The sequence below is a fragment of the Crinia signifera genome, chromosome 5 (assembly GCF_055691185.1).
Source record: "Crinia signifera chromosome 5, ASM5569118v1, whole genome shotgun sequence".
NCBI lineage: Eukaryota > Metazoa > Chordata > Amphibia > Anura > Myobatrachidae > Crinia > Crinia signifera.
The window spans coordinates 264,935,527-264,956,839 of NC_139221.1; the positions used below are offsets into that span (position 1 = coordinate 264,935,527).

The following is a 21,313-nucleotide window of genomic DNA, read 5'->3' on the forward strand; positions in this document are numbered from 1 at the left end:
GGCTTGCTTAAAGTGAAGTACAATGGCTCCTGCAGACAGGAACACAGGGGTGAAGCTATAGGGCCCGCTTTTTCTTTTCCTGGAACCCCAGGGGCACTGTGTATAATGGGCCCTGAAAACAACTAGCGGTCATTCAGAGAGAACGGAGCACCGCTGCCAGGCTCGTCTTAGTAAATTTACCCCATTGAGTTTCCCCCCAAATATTCTAGTGATCGTGTAACACTACATATGTTCTTCACATGTCATAATAAGATAAAAACACATTAACACAACTAACACAACTAAGCCAAGGTATTTTATTAGTACTTAGTACTAATGACATGAATCAGGAAAAAGGCTTTTTGGTTTATAAAACAAACAATTTCAATGCAATATACACAATACATCTTCTCTTCGTCAATCCGATTTCATTTGGATAGTATTGATAGTATAAATTGAAAAAAAGATTTATAAATTCAGTTTGAATTATCAGCAGTGATCTTCAATATATTAAGAAGTAAGTCCCATGATGCTTTATCTAACACACATGGTAACAGTAGCCAATCACAGATTGGATCGAGTCAGCCAATGGAACTCCTGAAAAATAGGGGAAAAAAAATAGAGGTTGTAAATTAAATTGTCATCAAATATTTTCAGTTCATTCCTTTGTATGTAAATAGGTTCAGGCTTATGTGAATGTGAATCGTTTGCTTCTCTTTTCTGTTTTGACCATTAAGTACAAGTCAGATACTGGAGCTGGGGCAGACAACTATCTACATTGGCTCCTTCTCCATAATCCTGTTTGAAACTGTGTCTTTGCGAGTTCAGTGACCTCCCAGGGCCAGATGTATTGAGCTTCAAAAAGTGATTAACAGCCAGCCAATCAGCTCCTAACTGCCATGTTACAGGCTGGCTTTAAAAAATGACAGGTAGAAGCTGATTTGCAGGATGTTTATCACTCTCCACTCTTGAAGCTTGATACGTCTGGCCCTCCTGAGATTCCTTCTCTACCACAAGCAGAAGCCACCCTGAATGAATGCCTGTGTGCGCAACTCCTCAGAGTCTACCAAGAGATTTTTCGCAGGTGTTTATTGCCCGAGGTATGTTAAGGAATGCCAACATCTCTATAAGTACTGCTGAAGCTTAAAGTGAGTTATTACATAAGGATGGCAGAGACCTTTATGAACAAGGGAAAGATCAAATGTGTTTACACGGGAATCTCAGAATAATTATCATACTTTAATTAAATATTTAATATAAGCCAGGCACATAAATTAAAATACCAATTTTTCTTTTAGCTTATGGGAACCATTGCCTACAAAACTTTTTGTACAAAACTCCAAAATCTGCTCATTACTGTAATTTTTCAAACAGCCTATACCATGACAGTTAGGAGCTGATCACTGGACATTTATCACTCTTTGGGGGGTATTCAATCCCAGGTCACGACTGTTGGTTCGTCCCAACAGCCGTTACCCTAGCCCAGTGGTGGCCAACCTGTGGCTCTTGAGCCTCATGCGGCTCTCCCCCTTGTAAAGTGCGGCTCCTGCTCCCACTGCTGCCCACCGTCTGTCCCAGTCCCCCCTGCTGCCGGTTCCCTGAATCCCTTCTCCTTCTGAGGGGAGGAGAGCGCGCGTCGCGCATCTCTCCTACCCCTTACTGTGCATCCTTGTGACTGGGCCGCCCGCCAATCAGAGCTCGTGGGCCAGCAGCTAATCAGGAGCCGGCCAGCGAGCTTTGATTGGTGAGCGGCCCAGTCACAGGGAAGTGAGGGGGAAGGAGACGCGCGGTGTGCTGTGCTCTCCTCCCATCGGTGACATGACAGGACTGCAGGGGGACACCAGACTGTCCTCTCCCCGCCTGGCAGCAGCAGCAACAACGGTGAGTGCTGCTGCTGGGAAATTTTCACTGTGGGGGCATAGCAGTTTGTGGCACTGTGGGGGCATAACCGGCACCGTGTGGTGCATACCTGGCACCGTGGGAGGCATATGTGTATCTGGCACTATTGGGGGCATATGTTTATATGGCACTGCACTATTGGAGGCATATTTGTATCACACCCACCCAAGGGGTCAAAATAGACTACGCCCCTTTTTTTGGCGCATGTGCCTTCAGCGCGCGCATGATGTCGGCTCTTTAGCTTGACTACCGATATTTTTTGGCTCTTTACCTCTGACCGGTTGGCCACCCCTGCCCTAGCCGGTTTTCCTTTTGCTCATCCGCAAATCGGCAGGCAGGATTCAATGTCCCGCCTGCCGATTGGCAAAAAGGGGGCGTGGCTGCACATGCATAAAATGCCCTGAAATCACCCCTTTAGCAACCTTTAGTATTCAATTAATGTATTTATAAATGTTAGCAAATGTGTGCTTTATCCCCTGAAAACCAACATTGCTGTTCATCTACTTGAAATTTCTGAAATCAAACCCCAATGGTACGGACTGGATAATTTAAAATAATGTTGACGATGACAACATTTTTTACAGGGGGAGTATATACCGTCACCATTGTACCTACAGTTTCAGGCATAAGAGTGTGCAGTGGACGGGAGGGGTTACTGTACCTGACATGAAAAGAATGATATCACAGGAAGTTACCTGCTTCTTCCTGTCTGACTGTGGATCGATCATGACATTGATAAGGGACGGCAATCGTTTCTCAGAGAAGCTGGAATTCAGTGCTTGCTGCAGCTCTTCAGGCGTATTCACAAAGTATCCTTTCCCACCGAAGGCGGCCATTACCTGCTCATAGCGCGCATTGGGCTTTAGGGAAACAGGAGGTGCGCTAGAAACAAGGAATTATAGAAAATATGTCAAACTAATAAGTTTCCCGACAGCAAAGTGGTTTTCATGTACAATGTTATTACAGCGTTTATTGTATATTCAGTGCACAATTTCATGTAGGTAGTTAGGGCATACTGCTGGACACGTGTAAATTCTATTTTGTTACTGTAGGTAAAACTATTTTAAAGAATAAATAATGTCTGTTACCCATAGGAATAAATCTGATGTGGTCTATCATTTCTCTATTGCAGGGGTGACCAACCTGCGGCTCGCGAGCCGCATGCGGCTCTTCTCTCTGTAATGTGCGGCTCGGCGGCTACCTCCATTTGATGTGCGGATGAGCAGTCCCTCCCTTTGATGTGTGCCTCCGTGAACACGCCCATGAGCAGTAGCACTAAGAGGCAGCGTCCCCGGCACCATTGTAGTCTCTGCGGACGGAGTGCGTATGCCGCATTGAGGTCTCATGCTCCGTGTGGCACCGTCACTGACTCTTGCTATCCTGAACCCTCCTGGTCTAATTTAAATGTATATAATATTCATTCATTCTCTCTCTCTCCCCCCCCCTCTCTCTCATTTTTTATCAGTAGGTGTGCGGATCTCTTTTTTTTACAGTTTGGGAAAGATTACATATACTAACTGTTATGTCATTTAGCACCCAGGATTTATAGCAGTAATGGAGTGCGGTTTTTCTTGTGCCGTAAACACAAAAATGGGGCAGGGCCTTGTGCCACCTAAGCCAAAAAATGGGCATGGCCTTGTGGGAAATAGGACATGCTCATTTTAAATGGCATTGGCTCTTTGTTTTAACAGAACATATTTTGTGTCTCTTTGTCTCTGATTGGTTGGCCACCCCTGCTCTCTATTGCATCCTAGAAAATGATAGACAGAATCACCAACATCGCCTATTTTAATATTTAGAAGCTTTAGTAAATTTTACCCGTAAATGAAGATTATTTGCCCATTACAAACACCCGGTCCATCTCTTGTTGCCCATTACAAACACCCGGTCCATCTCTTGTTGCCCATTACAAACACCCGGTCCATCTCTTGTTGCCCATTACAAACACCCGGTCCATCTCTTGTTGCCCATTACAAACACCCGGTCCATCTCTTGTTGCCCATTACAAACACCCGGTCCATCTCTTGTTGCCCATTACAAACACCCGGTCCATCTCTTGTTGCATGGACTTTATGGGATGTCTTGCTTTAGTAACTGTACAGTATGTGGCACTCTTCATTTTTTAATACCAGAATGGGGATGGAGGGGGGACAAGATGCCCACTACACTGCAAGACTAACCTGATGTAGTCATGCAGGGTGTAACGCCATATTCAAACTTGCTTGGAAAAAACAGGGGTGTATTACAGAGCAGCCACTATTGTAATCTGTTACCTTATGTATCATAAAATAGCTAAATTAGAGACAGAATGAAATATAGCCGCAGATAACAAATCTAATCCCCCCAAAATTCTACAGTTCTATAAACAGGAAACGGTTAAGGAAGGAAAATATTGGCCCACTAAACAATAAGTTGCACAATCGGGGACAGAGAGTGGTGGTAAATGGCATACATTCCAGCTGGGGTAAGGTCCAAAGTGGAGTCCCGCAAGGTTCAATATTGGGACCCATCTTGTTTAATATATTCAATCAATGATATAGATAATTAATGTGTAAAATTGCAATATTTGTGTACGACATGAAATTAAGTCAGGAAATCAACTCGGGAGAGGATGTGGATACACTACAAAGCGACTTAATTAAACTGGAAAGGTGGATAATGCAGTTCAGCATTGATAAATGTACAGTAATTCATTATGGGAACAAAAATGAACAAGCTACTTATAGGCTAAATGGAGAAATGATAGGGAATTCTGCAGTAGAGAAGGACTTGGGGGTCATCATAGCTAATAAACTGGGTAATAGTGCACACTGCTCAAGTGCAGCAGCAAAAGCAAACAGGACACTGGCATGCATTAAAAGGGGAATGTATTCAAGGGATGCCAATGTGATAGTGCCTCTTTACAAGGCATTGGTGAGTCCACACTTGGAATACTGTGTTCAGTTCTGAGCACTGCACCTTAAAAAGGACATAAATGAATTGGAACAGGTACAGAGAAAGGCGACTAAGCTAGTAAAAGGTCTTGAAATACTATAATATAAAGATAGGTTAACCAGGCTGAATATGTTTTCACTGGAGAAACAGAGGTTGAGAGGTGATATGATTAGTATGTTCAAATACAGGATTGAGAATCATATGGAACTGGGAGATGATTTGGTCACTAACAGGCCTATGCTTAGGACACGCGGGCATGTACTGAGGCTCGAGGAAAAGAAATTCCATACTGAATTAAGAAGAGGATTATTCACCATTAGAGCAGTAAAATTCTGGAACTCATTGCCGGCGGGGGTAATTACAGCAACTACTTGTAATGAATTTAATTAAAAATTTGATGCATTTTTGGCCACTAAGAAAATCCTTAGTTACAAGTCAGATAGGTTGAACTCGACGGACCAACGTCTTTCTTCGGGCTTAATTACTATTTTACTATGTCCCCTTCACCTGTTACAAAGTAAGATATTTTGTGCAGGACCATCATTAAATAATAATAATAATAAAAAAGGATGTGTTCGGTCATAACAATTTCATATTACAAACTAAAACTTGTATCCCAATACTTACACAGCAGCTGGGTCCCCAGACTCTAGCACATGAGTCCAAGTGTCCTCATCTAGGCCATTGTATATTCCATTGTTATTCACCACAATGATAATGATCGGAAGATTATATCTAGATAGAAGGATACACACAGCACATTGAATGATAGTTTATGGGTAATAACAAACAGGACCCCGCTAGCAAGCTTGCAATCTATAGGGAAATGATACGCAATGATAAGTGGTACATATTGCATATTGGTATATCTAGAGTGCAGATGTTCTTGGTGGGCTGTATGATTCAGTCACATATGAATGTTGCAAGGAACAGCATTATGGGGATGTTAAGAAAGAACATATGTGTGGACTATATATAGGTGCAGAGATGCAGATCTTGTGCAGAGTGGAGCGGGCCAGTGAGCTGGGAGTAAATAGAGATATACTGTATGTTGGAGTAGTTTAGCCTTCCAATCAGGGGTGTTGAAATGGGGGAGACAAGGTGGCAGCTTGCATCCACCAAATATGACAGGGGTGCACATACACTGATGTAGTGATGGCCAGTATACATTTGGGTCCACAACCAGGAGCAGTAACTGGCCAACATTTTCTTGCTGCCTCCAGCCGCTTGCTATGTCTGGGTCATTCTATGTTCTACTGCTGGCCCAGGCGCTGTCAGTGCCCGTGGTCACGCTGCGGCTGTACTGCTGTGTGATATCAGTACTGATTGGTGGATGGCGCTTGCCATCCACCAATCACAGTCGAACGACTATCTAAACACTGATTGGTGGATGACTGGGCTATCCACCAATTAGGTTTAACGGTGTTAAAAGTGTGAGCGTGCATGCCCCTGCAAGCCAGAGGCGATCAATGAAGCTGTAGCCAGTGGTGGAACTACTAGGGGTGCAAGGGATGCAGCTGCTATGGCTTCCAGGCTACCTCTAGGGCCCGTAGCTCCCTTGCACCCACTCACATAAGGAACAAGAAACACTGCTGTGCAGACTCAGGCTCTAGACACTGGCCGCTACTGCAGTGCACTAGAAGAGGATGGGAGTGGAGTAGGGAGAGGGGCGCAGCCATATATACAAATCAGTAGATGCCCACAGCTCCTCCCATACAGACAGGAATATGGGGCAGCTGTCATGAGGTGAAGCCTGCATGCATCGTATAGGTCAGTGTAATGTCTGGTACTCCTCTGCATGTACTAAGGTCTGGACACACTGGCTGAACAACGGCCCTGCCCATATTGGTGGATGGTGGGACCCGGCAGGGTGCCTGCATTGGTAAGTGCATAGACACTTGTCAATGCCAGTGGGTGGTGAGGGGGAGCATTTTACAGCATGGCCCTCGTTAATGATCTGCTCCTTTGTCTGTACATGTACAGATGACGGAGGGGGTCGTGAGCAAATCACAGGAGTGTGCACCAGTCACAGATGGAGGAATACACACTGGGCGATATAATGAGCGATAACGCTCAGAAAGGCTAAAATGAGCGACATTGCTCAATATATCACTCAGGGGGAGATTCTCTAAGCGAAACATGCGGTAAAAACCCCGTTATCTGGGTTTTCACCGCATTTTGGGATGCTGTAAGCATCCCCCGCCGGGTTACCGCGGCGGGGGGCATCGCCAGAAAAATCTGGCGATGCCCCATAGAAGCCAATGGGCTTCTACCGCAACCCTCCGCCGCCCCGTGCCGACCCCCTGCCGCCCCGCATCGCCCCCTCCCCCCTCATCTGTGTCCGGGCAGCACAGAGCTGTGCTGCCCGGACCTGTGACCTCCTCCCTGCACTGATCCTCTTCCGGGTGCAGGGAGGAGGAGAGCCCGGCGCAGCAGCAGCAGCGCCGGGTGTGTGAGGGAGGGGGGAGCCGCCGGGACCTGCTGGGACCTGGCGACTCTCACCGCAAAGGACAGCTCTTAACGCAAGAGCTGTCCTTTGCCTTAATTATCGCATATGTTACAACATATGCGATAATTAAATATGCGATGGGCGGCGAAGGGGGGCGGAGATTCTTAGAGAATCTCCCCCTCTGTGTGTACTCGGGCTGTGTGTGTGTGTGTGTGTATATATGTCACACACCGCCCCCAACTCTGTCTAACTATCCACTGTTCTACCCCCATTTCTGCTGTTTTGTCCGTCTCCAATATACAATGCTGTGTTTAGCCCAATGTCCTTTGGTGCCGCTTCACGATTGGTGTGGGTGTATAATATATACATACATACTGTATATATAACATTTCTGAATGTAGAAATTACAGTGAGTGGATGATGAATCCAACTTTCAAGAAATATAAAGAGGCACATTACACCCAATCAGATTCTGTCACTGGTGTCAGAATGTAGATGTAGTGGGTGTAAAATCCATCAGCAGCTGCCTCTCCGCATTTGTGGAAAGTGGTTTGTGGGAAAAGCATTTTACAGTAAAATCTGATTTTTATTTCTTCGTTCTACACATACAGTAGGTTATTAGAAGTTCTGCACTTGAAATAATAATTGTAAAAAAATGCATTAAAGGATTCCATTAAGGATTTGCTGTGTTTATTAAAGCCAGAATAGGGAATCTTGGTATTAGCATCCCCCTCCCCAACTATTTATTTACAGTTTCTTATATAGCGCAGTGACAGGGATAAAACAAACAGGGTAACAACAGACAGACTTGGAGGTTAGAGGGCCCTGCTGCAAGCTTACAATCTATAGGGGACTTCCCTTCATTTTCTGTAGTACAGTGGTTCCCAAACTTTTTTGAATCAATCACCCCTAGGCCAAATGTTTCTTATTGAGATATTAAGGAAAAAAATATGAGGTAAATTGTGTTTATAAGTCATCCTTTGGTTCAGTTATGTGGTGAGGGGTAGGATTAGCTTCTGTTTGTCCATATATTAGGATTAGAAGCCACAAGCACAGATTTTGTTGGTCCTAGACTACCAACCTATGGCACATCTGCAAATGCTTTGAGGCACCCTAGGGTGCCATGGCACACCGTTTGGGAACCACTGGTATAGGGTGTTCCTGTCAATATCTACAAAAGGTCACCTCTCTTTCATTTCAAAACATGGCTGTCCCCTAGTGTAGGGTACCAGGATGGGGGAGATGATGACTATCAAGTGTCCACCACTGAACGTGCTTGATCTCCCACCTCCTGCCACCATACACTTAGGGGTTACCATGTATGAAAGAGGAGAGTCCCCTCTTTCTAGCTAAATGCCCTACTGTACTGTAGTTATTAATAACTATATAGTTATATATAACTTCTGTTTTATTCAGATTATTACCTGCAGATTGTTTCAACTTCCATGCCAGAAAATCCAAATGCACTGTCCCCCTCCACACAAACCACTCTCTTGTCTGGGCTCTCATCTTTCACTACCATTGCTGCCGCTATGGCAAATCCTAGGCCAACTCCCATCGTGCCAAATGTGCCGGCATCCAATCTGCAGGCGAAAATAACAACAGAAAATCTGTTAGGAAACCATATTGTGTCTTCTTGGGGATGGACAGCTCGTCCTTGCTCTGGAATACATTGCTCTATCCCATCACAATCCTGAATAATGGGGCATCTTGGTGACTTGCTCTGGTGGCTGCGATTGCAGATCACTTACTGTAGAAATATTAAAACAAGGATCTTACATCAGGAAGTGCTCTGGTCATGTGGCCATTTACCTGTGACGTGGATGAATGTTCTGGAGCACAGTGCGGCCGATGTCCATTGTATTTGCCCCTTCACTCACAATAATGCAGTTTTTAGGCAAAACTTCTGTCACGTGGTGAAACACATTGTAATAGTTCATTGGAACAGATGTATGTGACGCCAAAGCCTTCATGAAATTGACAGGACAAAAAAGGTAAAGCAGCATCACAGGGTAACTTCCCCAAAATACATGAGAATATGGTTGATTGCCGTGGATTTACTTTTGTAGAATATCAGGTTTATACAAAAAATAAAATCTAAAGCGATATAGCAGAGTTTTTCCAAACTCCGCCATTGCACTGCGGGTTTTAAAGGATATTTATTCTTGAGTCTAGACGAGTATATCAAATTGGCTGAGATACTAATTAAGTCACCTGTGTTAAAGCATGGATATACTTAAAACCTGCACTGTAATGGTTAAGTGTTGGAAACTGCATTCTGTAGTATTAAAAGGTTCAAAGTAAAGGTTGAATATGACCCATATTAGGATGAGGAAGACATACCTGTATTTTTTGGGCTGAACCAATATGCAGAATAACACAGCCTATTACTTCACTAGGAACTAGTGACAATTGTAAAGCCTTATGGGCAGCGCTGTGTAAATGTCATACACCCTCCGCGACATGTAATAATATGAGAAGATTTTTTTAGAATGTGCGATTTTTTGGGTCAAAAACATCCAAAATTGCATGTTTACCAAAACCGCACATGTAGTGGTGTGTGATTTGAGGTAAAAATTGAAAAAAAATAAAAATCACACTTTAAAGATCACATCTAGATGTTTTCTCATTGAAAACATCAAAATCGCAAATGTAATAGAGTGTCATTTTTCAAATCGCACCCTAAGCATGACCAAAAATTGCAAAAAAAAGGGGATTTTTGTCCTTACCTGGAAAATCCTTATTTCTGAATCCTTTGGTGGACACTGGGACAGTGGGAAGGGGGCGGAGCCATGGCGACAGGCACCAAGTAGCTAACACTTTAGTGGTGCAGCCCAGGCCCCTCCTTCCCCACACTCCATCCTAGGTCAGTTTAGACTACCACCGGACTTAGGAGCACAGGAAAGGAGAGAAAGAAAAAGAGAGATCTTGTATCACCATGAACAAGAGCATTCCCTAAAACCAACCCATCAGCCGATCAGGGGCGTCTGGGCGGGCGCCCAGTGTCCACCAAAGGATTCAGAAATAAGGATTTTCCAGGTAAGGACAAAAATCCCCTTATTTCCTTCATACCATTGGTGGCCACTGGGACAGTGGGACGTCCCACCGCTGTCCCCTCACGGGAGGGAACGCTCCTGAGCTGCAGAAAGAACGCCACGGCCGAACGCAGAGTCGACCTCGGTGAAAGTATCAAACCTGTAGTGGCGTATAAAAGTGTGCATGGAAGACCATGTGGCTGCGCGGCACAGCTGCTCTGCGGAGACTCCTGAAGCCGCAGCCCACGATGATCCTACCGAGCGAGTGGAATGGGCCGTGAGCCCTGCTGGCGCCGGCCTATTCGCCAGGAGGTATGCCTGCTGAACCGTAAGCCGCAACCACCTGGCAATGGACTGTTTAGATGCGGGCCAACCCCGCTTCTGATGATCATAAAGAACAAACAAAGCTTCTGTTCTTCTAATCTCCCTGGTCCTATCCACATAGATGCGGAGGGCCCGAACCACATCGAGAGCCCCTCCACTTCTTGAATCTTGGAAAGCAGGAACTACGATTTCCTGGTTTACGTGAAACCTGGAAACCACTTTTGGCAGGTAACCCAACCTGGTACGGAGGACTGCCCGATCTTGGTGGAAGACCAAAAACGGTGGCTTACAAGATAGAGCGGTCAAATCCGAGACCCGCCTAGCTGACGCAATCGCCAGAAGGAAACACACCTTCCATGAAAGCCAACGCAACTCCACCGAGTCCAGAGGCTCAAACGGAGCCACCTGAAGAGCTCTCAGAACCAAAGGCAGATCCCACGGGACTACGGGACTCCGAAAGGGAGGAGTCACGTGCATGACCCCCTGGAGGAAAGTGCGAACCTCCGGTCTTGTCGCAATGCGCCTCTGAAACAGAACCGAGAGCGCCGAGACCTGAACCTTCAAAGTGGAATGTTGAAGGCCCAAATCCAGTCCCGACTGCAAGAAGGCCAAGACCTTGGGCAACGAGAACCTCCTTGGATTCTTCTCGTGCTCTTCACACCAGCGAAAGAAAGAACTCCAGATCCTGTAGTAGACTCTTGCTGAAGACGGCTTCCTGGCCGCTATCATGGTTCTTATCACAGAATCTGAGAACCCCCTGTCTCTTAAGGTCTCCCTCTCAAGAGCCAAGCCGTCAAACCGAGACGAGCTAGGTTGGGATGTTGACAGGGTCCCTGAGACAGAAGGTCTGGCCGGAGAGGTAACCGCCACTGAGGTTCCTCCGCCATGAGCAGGAGATCGGCATACCAGGCCCTGCGTGGCCAGTTTGGGGCCACCAGGATTACCCTTACCCGTTCCCGCTTGAGTCTTCTTAGGAACCGAGGAAGAAGAGCCACCGGCGGGAAGGTGTACACCAGATCGAACGGCCAAGGTGCCGACAGAGCGTCGACCAGAAATGCGCCTGGATCCCGAGTCCTGGACCCGTAGCAAGGCAACTTGTGATTCCACCGGGATGCCAGGAGGTCTATCTGAGGCCTTCCCCAACGAAGGGTTAGAGAGTGAAACACCTCTGGATGAAGAGACCATTCTCCGGAGTGGATCTCTTGGCGGCTCAGAAAGTCTGCTTCCCAGTTTTCGACGCCGGGAATGTACACTGCCGACAATGCCAAGAGGTGACGTTCTGCCCAACGAAGAATTGGCTGTACCTCCAGAAAAGCTGCTCTGCTCCGAGTTCCCCCCTGGTGATTGATGTATGCCACCGCCGTGGCGTTGTCTGTCTGTACCTTGACTGCACGAGAGCAAATCAGGGGGGCCGCCTGGAGAAGGGCTAAGTAGATCGCCCTGAGCTCTAGAATATTGATCGGCAACCCCGACTCCTGGTGGGACCAAACTCCCTGGTAGGATCGGTCCTCCACCACCGCTCCCCAGCCCCTGAGGCTGGCATCCGTCGTCAAGAGTACCCAGTCGGAGACTAGGAAGGGCCGTCCCATGGACAGGTGACGTGGCTTGAGCCACCAGAGCAACGATAGTCGAACCTCCTGAGAGAGTACTACCTCCTGCCTCTTCAGAGCCTGTGGTGAACGGTTCCAATACTTGAGGATCTGGTGTTGCAACGGACGAGAGTGAAATTGGGCAAATTCCACCATCTCGAAGCACGAGACCATCTTGCCCAAAATCTTCATGCATAGATGAAGAGAGACTCTCCTGTGCTTGAGAAACCCTCGTAAGAGGGCCTGCAAAGCCAGCCGCTTCTTGTCTGGAAGATAGACCCTCTGGGCCTGGGAATCCAGACGCGCTCCCAGATGTATCATCTCCTGGGAGGGTTCCAGGCTGGACTTGCGCCAGTTCACTAGCCAACCGTGAGCCTGGAGCAGGCGTAATGCCTAGATGTTGCAGGAGTAGTTCTCTGGACTGTCCCAGAATCAGAAGGTCGTCCAGATAAGGCAGAATCCGCACTCCCTGGAGGTGAAGGAAGGCTGCCATAACTCCCATCACCTTCGTAAAGACTCTTGGTGCTGTAGATATTCCGAAGGGTAGAGCCCGAAATTGGACATGAAGATCCTTGGTTGCAAACCTGAGGTACTTGCGGTGATCCGGATGAATCGGAACATGCAGGTATGCATCTCTGATGTCCAGAGATACCATGAAATCCCCCGGCTCCATTGCCTGTATAATGGACCGGAGGGACTCCATGCGAAACCGCGGAATGTTCAAGTAACAATTGAGATCCTTGAGATTCAGGATTGGTCGGAATGAACCATCCGGCTTCCCGATCAGGAATAAATTGGAGTAATAGCCGTGGCCCCTCTGCTGAGGAGGAACCACTTCTATCACCTGAGACTGGAGAAGGGTCTGAACGGAGGCGCTGAGAGCCTCCGCCTTCAGAGGACAGGCCGGGCGCCCCGTGATAAAGAATCGGGTCGGCGGACGCCTGTTGAAGGAGAGATAGTATCCTTCCGACACTATACTCAAAATCCAATCGTCCGATGTCGTCTCCCTCCATCTGTTGGCAAAATGGAGGAGGCGAGCCCCTACCGGCAGGGAGTCGACCTGAGGGGTCCCTGAGTCATTGGGAGGCCTTCTCCGGGGCCTTAGGAGGCTGACGTTTGCCAGACTGGGACTGTCTGCTCTTACCAAACGACTCCCTCCTGGGAGGACGGCTTCTTGTTGAAGATTGTCCCCTCGGCTTTCCCTGCGGCCGAAAGGACTGCTTCGGCTTAGAGGGTGCCGACGGGAGGAAGGCTGTCTTGAAGTGGCTACCGTAGTCACAATTTTGTCCAGCTCCGGACCGAAAAGCATATCGCCCACAAAAGGAAGGGCCTCCAGAGCCTTTTTGGACTCTGCATCCGCATTCCAAGTGCGGAGCCACAAGGCTCTTCTGGCTGCAACCGAAGACGCCGAGATCCTAGAGGCTAACGTAGCCGTGTCCAGGGCCGCCTCGCCCAAATACATGGAGGCTTCTCTGATATGTTCCACCAGAGAAAGCAGCTCCGACCTGCGTATGCCTGATGTAATGTTCTTCGTCAGCATATCTGCCCATTTGCCTACCGCCCTAGCCACCCAGGCCGAGGCCAAAGCTGGCCTATTAAGCGTACCCGCATGAGTAAAGATAGATTTAAAGACATGTTCCATCTTTCTATCCGTGGGGTCCTTTAGAGCCGCCACAGTGGGAATAGGCAAGGTAGTAGCCTTTACCAGCCGGGCTATGTGGGAATCCACCTGAGGCGGGCGTTCCCATTTCGTGCGCCCGTCTGCCGGAAAGGGATAAGAAGAAACCATCCTTTTAGAAATTGTAAATTTCTTATTAGGAGCAGACCAGGCCTTTGCCAGGTCTCCCTCCAGCTGCGTTGAAGATGGGAACACAGCCGGATCCTTCTTCTTGCGCTTAAAAGAGGGTGCCTCCTCCGCAGGGGGTTGGTCTGGCTCCTGTATGTTTAAGCAAGAGCGGACCGCCTTCACCAGCGCATCTACCCTGGACTGAGTCATAACGTCGTCCTGGGATGTAGCCTCCTCGTCAGGGTCGTCCGGGTCATCCAGGTCAACAGGGTCATCTGTGTCCGCCTGGTCATCCCCTGAAGTATCCGTCCCCGTAGAGTCAGCTCTCTGGGTGCGGGCTCTGGGGTTCTTGCGCTTGCTAGCGGCACCCAGCAGGTTCTGTAGAGAGGAAGAAACCTGAACCAGTCCCTGCACTGAGGAAGAAAGGCCCTGTACCCAAACAGGCTCAGGCGCCAGCGTCAGCAACTGAGGCTGGGACTGCGTGAGCGGAGCCGGTTGAGCTGGTGGAAGAGTCGCCTGTGAAGGCTGACTCAGCACTGGTGGGGGCTGAGGGTGTGAACGGGAAGCGGCTAGCTGTTCAGCAAGGTCCCTCATGGCTGTCGTCAGGGCCTGCGCCCAACCCGGTTCCCCGGAATGGGATGCCTGTGACGGGGCCGAATCCACAGAGTCCCCACCATTACAGCGTGTACACACACCCCCATGGTCTGTCGAGGTGGAAGAAAAATTCTCCTTGCACCTAACACACTTAAAGGCCCTCAGGGCAGGAGCGTCCCCTGACCGCGAGGGTCCTGTGGACTTTGAGCCTGACTTAGAAGTCATGGCTATGCTCTATTGCACTTCAATACAAGACAGAGTGAATAGAGAGATTTGCACAGAAAAACCCCTATATAGAGAGGGGTGTGAAAACACAGCACTGAACACCTCAAGGGTGCAGTGTCAATGTAATACAACCTGACCCGTCTGGAGACCGGGGAAGGAAGGGTGCCACAGTGTCCACACAAAAGCTGCTTTTGCTGCTGCTCCTCTGCACCGATGTGTGACAGAGTCAAGCCCATTAGGACAGGACGCTGGCAGTCCCCGGCGGGAACTCATATAGAGGCTCCCTGCCGGGGATTGGGCGGGGAGGAGGTGAGGGACCTCCCCCCCCTCCTGGAACCTTGCCAGGGCTGAAAAAAATATGGCGGCCCCCACCGCTACAACAATAGCCCTGGTGGTCTAGTGGCCTCGGTTTCCCCTGTGGGGACCGAGTGTCACCGCCAGGAAACCGCCGGGAGCGCACCCACCCCCGGCGGCTACGTGCGCTGGGTTCCCTCCCTCCGGCGTCTAGTATCCAGACGCCGCTGCGAGACAGAGCGTCTCGCGGTCACCGTTGCGGGACAGAGTCAAGCTTCCATCGGGAAGCGTCTCTGTCTCGCGTCTCCCCCAGCCGCGATACCGCTGCGTGCTGTGGGGAGGGAGGGGGGGAAGTGCGGCTTACCTGCTCCGTGGCGCACGGTCCCTCTGTGCTGGGACCCAGCCTGCAGGTCCGTGGCAGTTCACGACGAGCTGGCTCCGGAGCAGGTGAGCAGCCTGGGTGGTCCACCCGGCTTGCTCACCGCAAGTGTAAAAAAAAAAAAAAAAACTTTTTTTTAAAAACGCTGCAGAAAAAACTGCAGCAGCTACTAAAAACGTGCCTGTGCTCCTAGGCACCAAGAAAAAACTGACCTAGGATGGAGTGTGGGGAAGGAGGGGCCTGGGCTGCACCACTAAAGTGTTAGCTACTTGGTGCCTGTCGCCATGGCTCCGCCCCCTTCCCACTGTCCCAGTGGCCACCAATGGTATGAAGGAAATAATAGACCTACTTTTGGCGGGCGAGATTGACAAAAGCATGCTTCTGTCTCAAAAGTCACTGGGACTCACCTCAACCAATCAGGACTGAGCTCAATGCTGATTGTATGTAGCCATCTGGATGTATCCCCCTGGATACCCTACTGTACAAGAGGACTGACCTGCAGGGGAGTGTTTGTATGTATGTATGTATGTATGTATGTATGTATGTGTAAATGTGTATATGCATGTATGCTATTAAAGTTCTTCTGGGTGGGTGTGTGTGTGTGTGAGTGTGTATTTATTTCAAATTGGTCATGCTGTGGGACTACAAGTCTCAGCTGGCCCTTTAATGCCCTGCATGCTGGGACTTGTGGTTACGATCGTTGTACAATGACTGATGATGCATTACAAGATTACTGGCAATACACAGCCTGGGGCGTGGCTACTTTGACACAATTCAGCCTGGGCCTTCCCCTTTGCTCTCGAAGGAACGCATTCTGGTCTGGTCGCAACGGCGAGCGATGTTTACTGCCTGCGCATAATCACTTATGCGCATGTGCAGGCCTTCACTGCTTGCGCCCTCGGAGCCTTGCATAGTCCCTCGCAGCAGGGAGGGCGTGCAGGAGGCAGGCAGGGGTCGCTTGCATGCGTTTCCTGGGCGCACCCACGAAAATGCTGGGTGCACCCACGAAAATGCTGGGTGCACCCAGGAAAAGGCTGGCATCCTCATGCAAACAAGGACGGCCACCTGCCTTCCGGAGGCGGGCGGCTGACATCACCAAATGTCAGCTGCCCGCCCTATTCTCGGAGAAGTCACAACCAACCTGAGTCACCAGAGAGTGACTTAGGCTAGCGAGAGCTATAGAAATCATTTGATGGTTGTCGACTATCAAATGATTTCGGGTCCCCACACAAGCCTGCGAATGGAAGTATATGCTAAACATCCATTCACAGTTCTGCGGGGGAAATTTGTTGACTAGCGGGGGAGGGGGCGGTGATCATACGGCCGGGGGAGGTAACATGGCGAGCCAACCAGAATGAGGGCCTAAGTGAGCAGACAGGTCACAGGGTGCAGCTAAAGACGGGAGACTTTCCCATTCTTCCTGAGTGCCGGGAGGGATACCCAGTGGTTAAAATATTGACTATACAATGATTAACTATCCTACCAAACTATTACATACAGTATATAAATTAGTCTTGGCTACCTTTGCATTTTCCTCATTGGCCCGTATCTTGGTCTTCAGGTTCTTCCACCATTCAGCACTGGATGGATACTTCCAGGACGTTTTCAGCAGCTGCTCTAAAAGCTTAAGTTTTAAAACACATTGATATCATTCCTTGGATACAGAGGACATGTCAGTTTCAGTAGAATTATGTTTTTCCTTGCAAGTCTAAAATAGTAATACACCCCAACAACCTAAATCTACAGTTTTATGGTCAAAAACTTTAAACCCTGATCTCTGCTCACTCAGTGGAACAGAGCATAGAGCAGTAATGCAGCCGGTTTCTGAACTTACCTCAGGGCATATGCTTGTTTTCCAAAGCTCTTTGTATTACTGATCTTTATTTTTAAGGGGTGTTTTTGTACACGTAGACAGGGAATGGTGTAGAATAAATTAGAAAAAAAATATTCATTTTATTAAATATAAAAATACATATGACTGTTGATTGAGACCATTTAAAAAATATAGGAGTAATTCACCAATGATCGCAAGGCCGCAAATGTGCAGCGGCCAAGGATCAGGTAGATGCCACCGGGCTATAGTGAAATCCCGTCACACACCCTCCCCTAAAACGTTTGGGAACGCCTGCATTTTCCCGGACACACCCAGTATTTGTCATGACTAGCGGTTTTCTTGGGTGGAGCTGGCTAGCGGCGGTGACACTGGGAGTCTGGGGGATCCGGCAGGCAGAAAGGAGTGTGGAGCGGCCGGCGGACTCTTGCACACTTATCCCCACTAAGCTCCCTCTCTGTGCATATCTAATGAGCGGGAGCCAGTGCAGTGAATATTTAATGAGCGAGTCCCTGCCCCCTGCATATGTAATTAGCAGACCCGCTCAGTTCATATGCAGGGGGCGGGGACCCTCATTAAATATTCACTGCACTGGCTCACGCTCATCAGATATGCACAGAGCGGGACCAGCTCAGTGATCACTACTGCCAGGGTCCTAAATACAGTTTCAGACCCGTTCACACTGCCCAAAAAAAAGGTCTGAAACTGGTAGGACACTACTTTTTACCTGTTTAAGAAATACCGGTATTTCTTATACGGGTAAAGCACCCTGGAGCTTCCACACTGCAGCTCTAAATGTTTTAAAAGGCAAAAAAAACGGCAATACACCGTTTTAAAGCTGCACTGTGAAATATGCAGCACACATTTCGGCCCACACGCATGGCCAGATCTTTGATAAATCGGCCACTGTTCAAATTTGCAGCCGTGTGATCAGGACTGAACTGTGCACTATATACAGAGAAACTAACTAATGACAAACAGCTTTAGGAGAAAAGCACCAGAAATAGTAAAAGGTGCTGGATGTCCGACCATGTGACAAACACAGACGTAGAGCGATGATTTACCATGCACACATAAACTATGGGGAATGGGTGCTGTGACAGATGAGAGGCATACATCCCTTCAGCATCTTCACAATTACCTGCTGAGTCACTGCATTAACATCACCCAGGAGACTCGCTGCAGGCTTGACGTTATTGCCGAATTCTTCTGCACAAATGTCAACCTGTCAGTGAACAAATATAGAAATCTTTACCCAAAGAAAGTTATTTTGTGAGGCTTTCTATAATACTACAAAGTTGAAGAATCTGGTCAACCAGAGGATGGTCTATGGTCTCAAACAGATCATGCTTTATAGATACATCCTTTTATATTGTGGCTTCAGTCATGAAGCCCTTCTCGGGGTGCCAAGTTCTGTTTAAATTTGCCGTGTAAAAATATAACAACTGGACATGACAAAAGTGCATTTCTAGGGGCTGGCATACACAGACCACTGGGGCATTTGTAACATTTGTATGAGCAGTGCCCGATTAACCAATAGGCTGAGTAGGCTGCAGTTAGTTCTTAAGATGGCTGTGCCAATGTAACTTACTGATGAAACCATTATGTACATTGAGCTACAGCGCCAGCTGGGCAGCCTACAGCCAAAGTCTCCTTCACATGCCACAAACAATAGATCCTACATGCCAGTTCTATAACCTTTGTTACATGCACATGGGCAGTATGATTGGTGAGTCTCTTAGAGCCCATACTAGTGTTCATACTAGCACCCGCTATCTTTGAAAAGCCATGCAGTTCCTCTTCCCTGCCTGGGGAGTCGCTGTCTGCTGTGGTGCTTCTAGCACAGTGTGATCTGTAGATCAGCACTGATATGCAAACCAGACCTCTGCTAGAAACACCACAGCAGACAGCGACGCCCCAGGCAGGGAACAGGAACTGCATGGGTTTTCAAAGATAGTGGGTGCTAGAATGAACACTACATACACATGTGTTTAACAGCATTACAGGGGGAGCTACATGCCTAGGGCACCTGGAACCTGTAATCAGGCGCTGTGTGACAAGGGTTCTGATGGAAGCAGCTGTGGCTTTTCATCACGCCAAGTTCAGTTGCGCTTCATCTGCCACTTTGCATACGTGTAGAACTAATTGTGTGGGGTTAAAGTCACAGCCCAGCTAGCACACTGTGACTGGTTGCTTGCTGCGTCTGTGATGCCACCAGGAATTAAAATGTAAAAGAAGTACAATACGTGATTCGCCTTGTGCCATGTGGCATAAAGATGCTCAGTGTATGTGGACACATCTGTGCCTCTAACAGATCGCAGTCTATGGGCACAGTTAATGCCTCCTGTAAAACCTGAAGCTTCTTTACAACTGTTGTGGATGAGTTATGGTCCACTGCAGAATATTACATTTGCACACAAGCTAATCAACATGTTTTCTACTTCCCTACAAGAACACACTTTTTCTCACCTGAATAATCTTCACATCTGGCCGAAACCGCGGTGGAAGACCAAAGTGCAAAATCCAGTTCAGTCTGGCACCCAGTAGCAGTATAACATCAGCATGCTGCAGTGCACTGGCAATGTAAGACAAATACACTCTAAAGGTCAGAACTGGCCAAAGTATGCGTCAGTAAAACAGGTTAATCAATAGGCACATAATAGCAATAAGAAAACAATACACTATTGAAAAATATTTCAGAAGCTTATTTTAGACAACTTCAGAACATAGGGGCCAATACTGGGCCAGTGCCCATTAGCAAGATCACCAATATTAATATTCATTATTTTAGAGTATATAGAGAAAGCATTAAATTATAAGTGGACTACAACAGTTAAATGGGTCTAAACAACGCTAGGCTTAAATGTCAAATCTATTTACAAGGATGACAGTATCATAGTGGAGCCTGCACTTAGAGACACACACACACACACACACACACACACACACAATCAGGATTTTTTTGGTTTCCTTTAAAAATTCCTTTTTACTTTGGTTATTATTCTTAATAATGATTTCATTCAGCTCCAAAGATGACTTGTCACTGTCCTATCAAGAATTGTTGCCTGACCAGTGGTTACAAATTATTTTTGATCATTTACACTAAGCTCCTGGTAAATTACCTGGATCTGGCTGCAGCTACACACAATGGATGGTTGTCAGGTACAACCCCTTTGCCCATTGGAGTTGGTAGAAATGGCAGTCCACATTCTTCCACCAATCTCCGTACATTGTACTCAGCACATGAGAAGGCAGCACCTAAAATGTGCATTAGTAATAAAGGCAGAAAAAAAAACAATTCTTAATGAGAGAACCAAGGAGTCACAGGTGCCCATACACTAGTAAGATTTATCTTCAGATCTGGCTGGTTGGAACAAAAACCTGGTTATGGATGAGAGCAAATGACAGTTGACCATTTGCTTGGAAATGCTGGAAAACTGGCAAACTGGAACAAAAACATGGTTATGGATGAGTGACAATCAGCCAGATCTCAAGATAACTCTTACTAGTGTATGGGCACCTTAAGACAAAAGAGGTTATTCAGATCTGATCGCACAGCTGTTACTGCACACAAAGGCCACCTGAATGCCAATCATTTAGTGAATAAATCACAGTGCAACTGTCATAGACAGACTATGGCAGCACATGGACAGTGCTCCGCTGCGTACAGTAGAACATCATCCGTCTCTGATGCACAGCATAACACCACCCACCAGATCACGAAATGGTGGGAACAATCATGGCCAATGCAATACAGATTGGTACCATAGTGAGGGGAAGGGTCTACATGCAGCTATTGCAGGGTCTTGTCTCGCTAGCATGAATGAGGGACGCCCAAAAATGATCACAAATAAGCTATTCACAATTATCCATATTACTTGTGCTACAGCAATATAATACACATTAGCATATTAATATGAAAGGTAAAAAATAAAATGTTCAAGAACATAAAAAAAGCGGTTAATGGACTTTAATCAGCGCCTCTTATTGTGTAG

At 47.5% G+C, this 21,313-nt stretch overlaps 1 protein-coding gene across 1 annotated transcript in view; it reads right to left on the bottom strand.

Annotated features, from left to right (window-relative positions):
• Nucleotides 1-282: 282 nt before the first annotated feature.
• The window catches only part of HACL1 (2-hydroxyacyl-CoA lyase 1), a 47,717-nt gene continuing 26,686 nt past the window's right edge, over nt 283-21,313 (bottom strand). The window contains exons 9-17 of the mRNA XM_083188966.1: nt 20,441-20,576; nt 19,788-19,893; nt 18,460-18,543; nt 17,010-17,111; nt 9,074-9,228; nt 8,686-8,844; nt 5,440-5,547; nt 2,574-2,760; nt 283-576 (exon numbers count right to left, since the gene is read on the bottom strand). Coding sequence (XP_083045092.1) covers nt 544-576; nt 2,574-2,760; nt 5,440-5,547; nt 8,686-8,844; nt 9,074-9,228; nt 17,010-17,111; nt 18,460-18,543; nt 19,788-19,893; nt 20,441-20,576 — 1,070 coding nt within the window. The 3' untranslated portion in view covers nt 283-543. The remainder of the gene's footprint in view (nt 577-2,573; nt 2,761-5,439; nt 5,548-8,685; nt 8,845-9,073; nt 9,229-17,009; nt 17,112-18,459; nt 18,544-19,787; nt 19,894-20,440; nt 20,577-21,313) is intronic.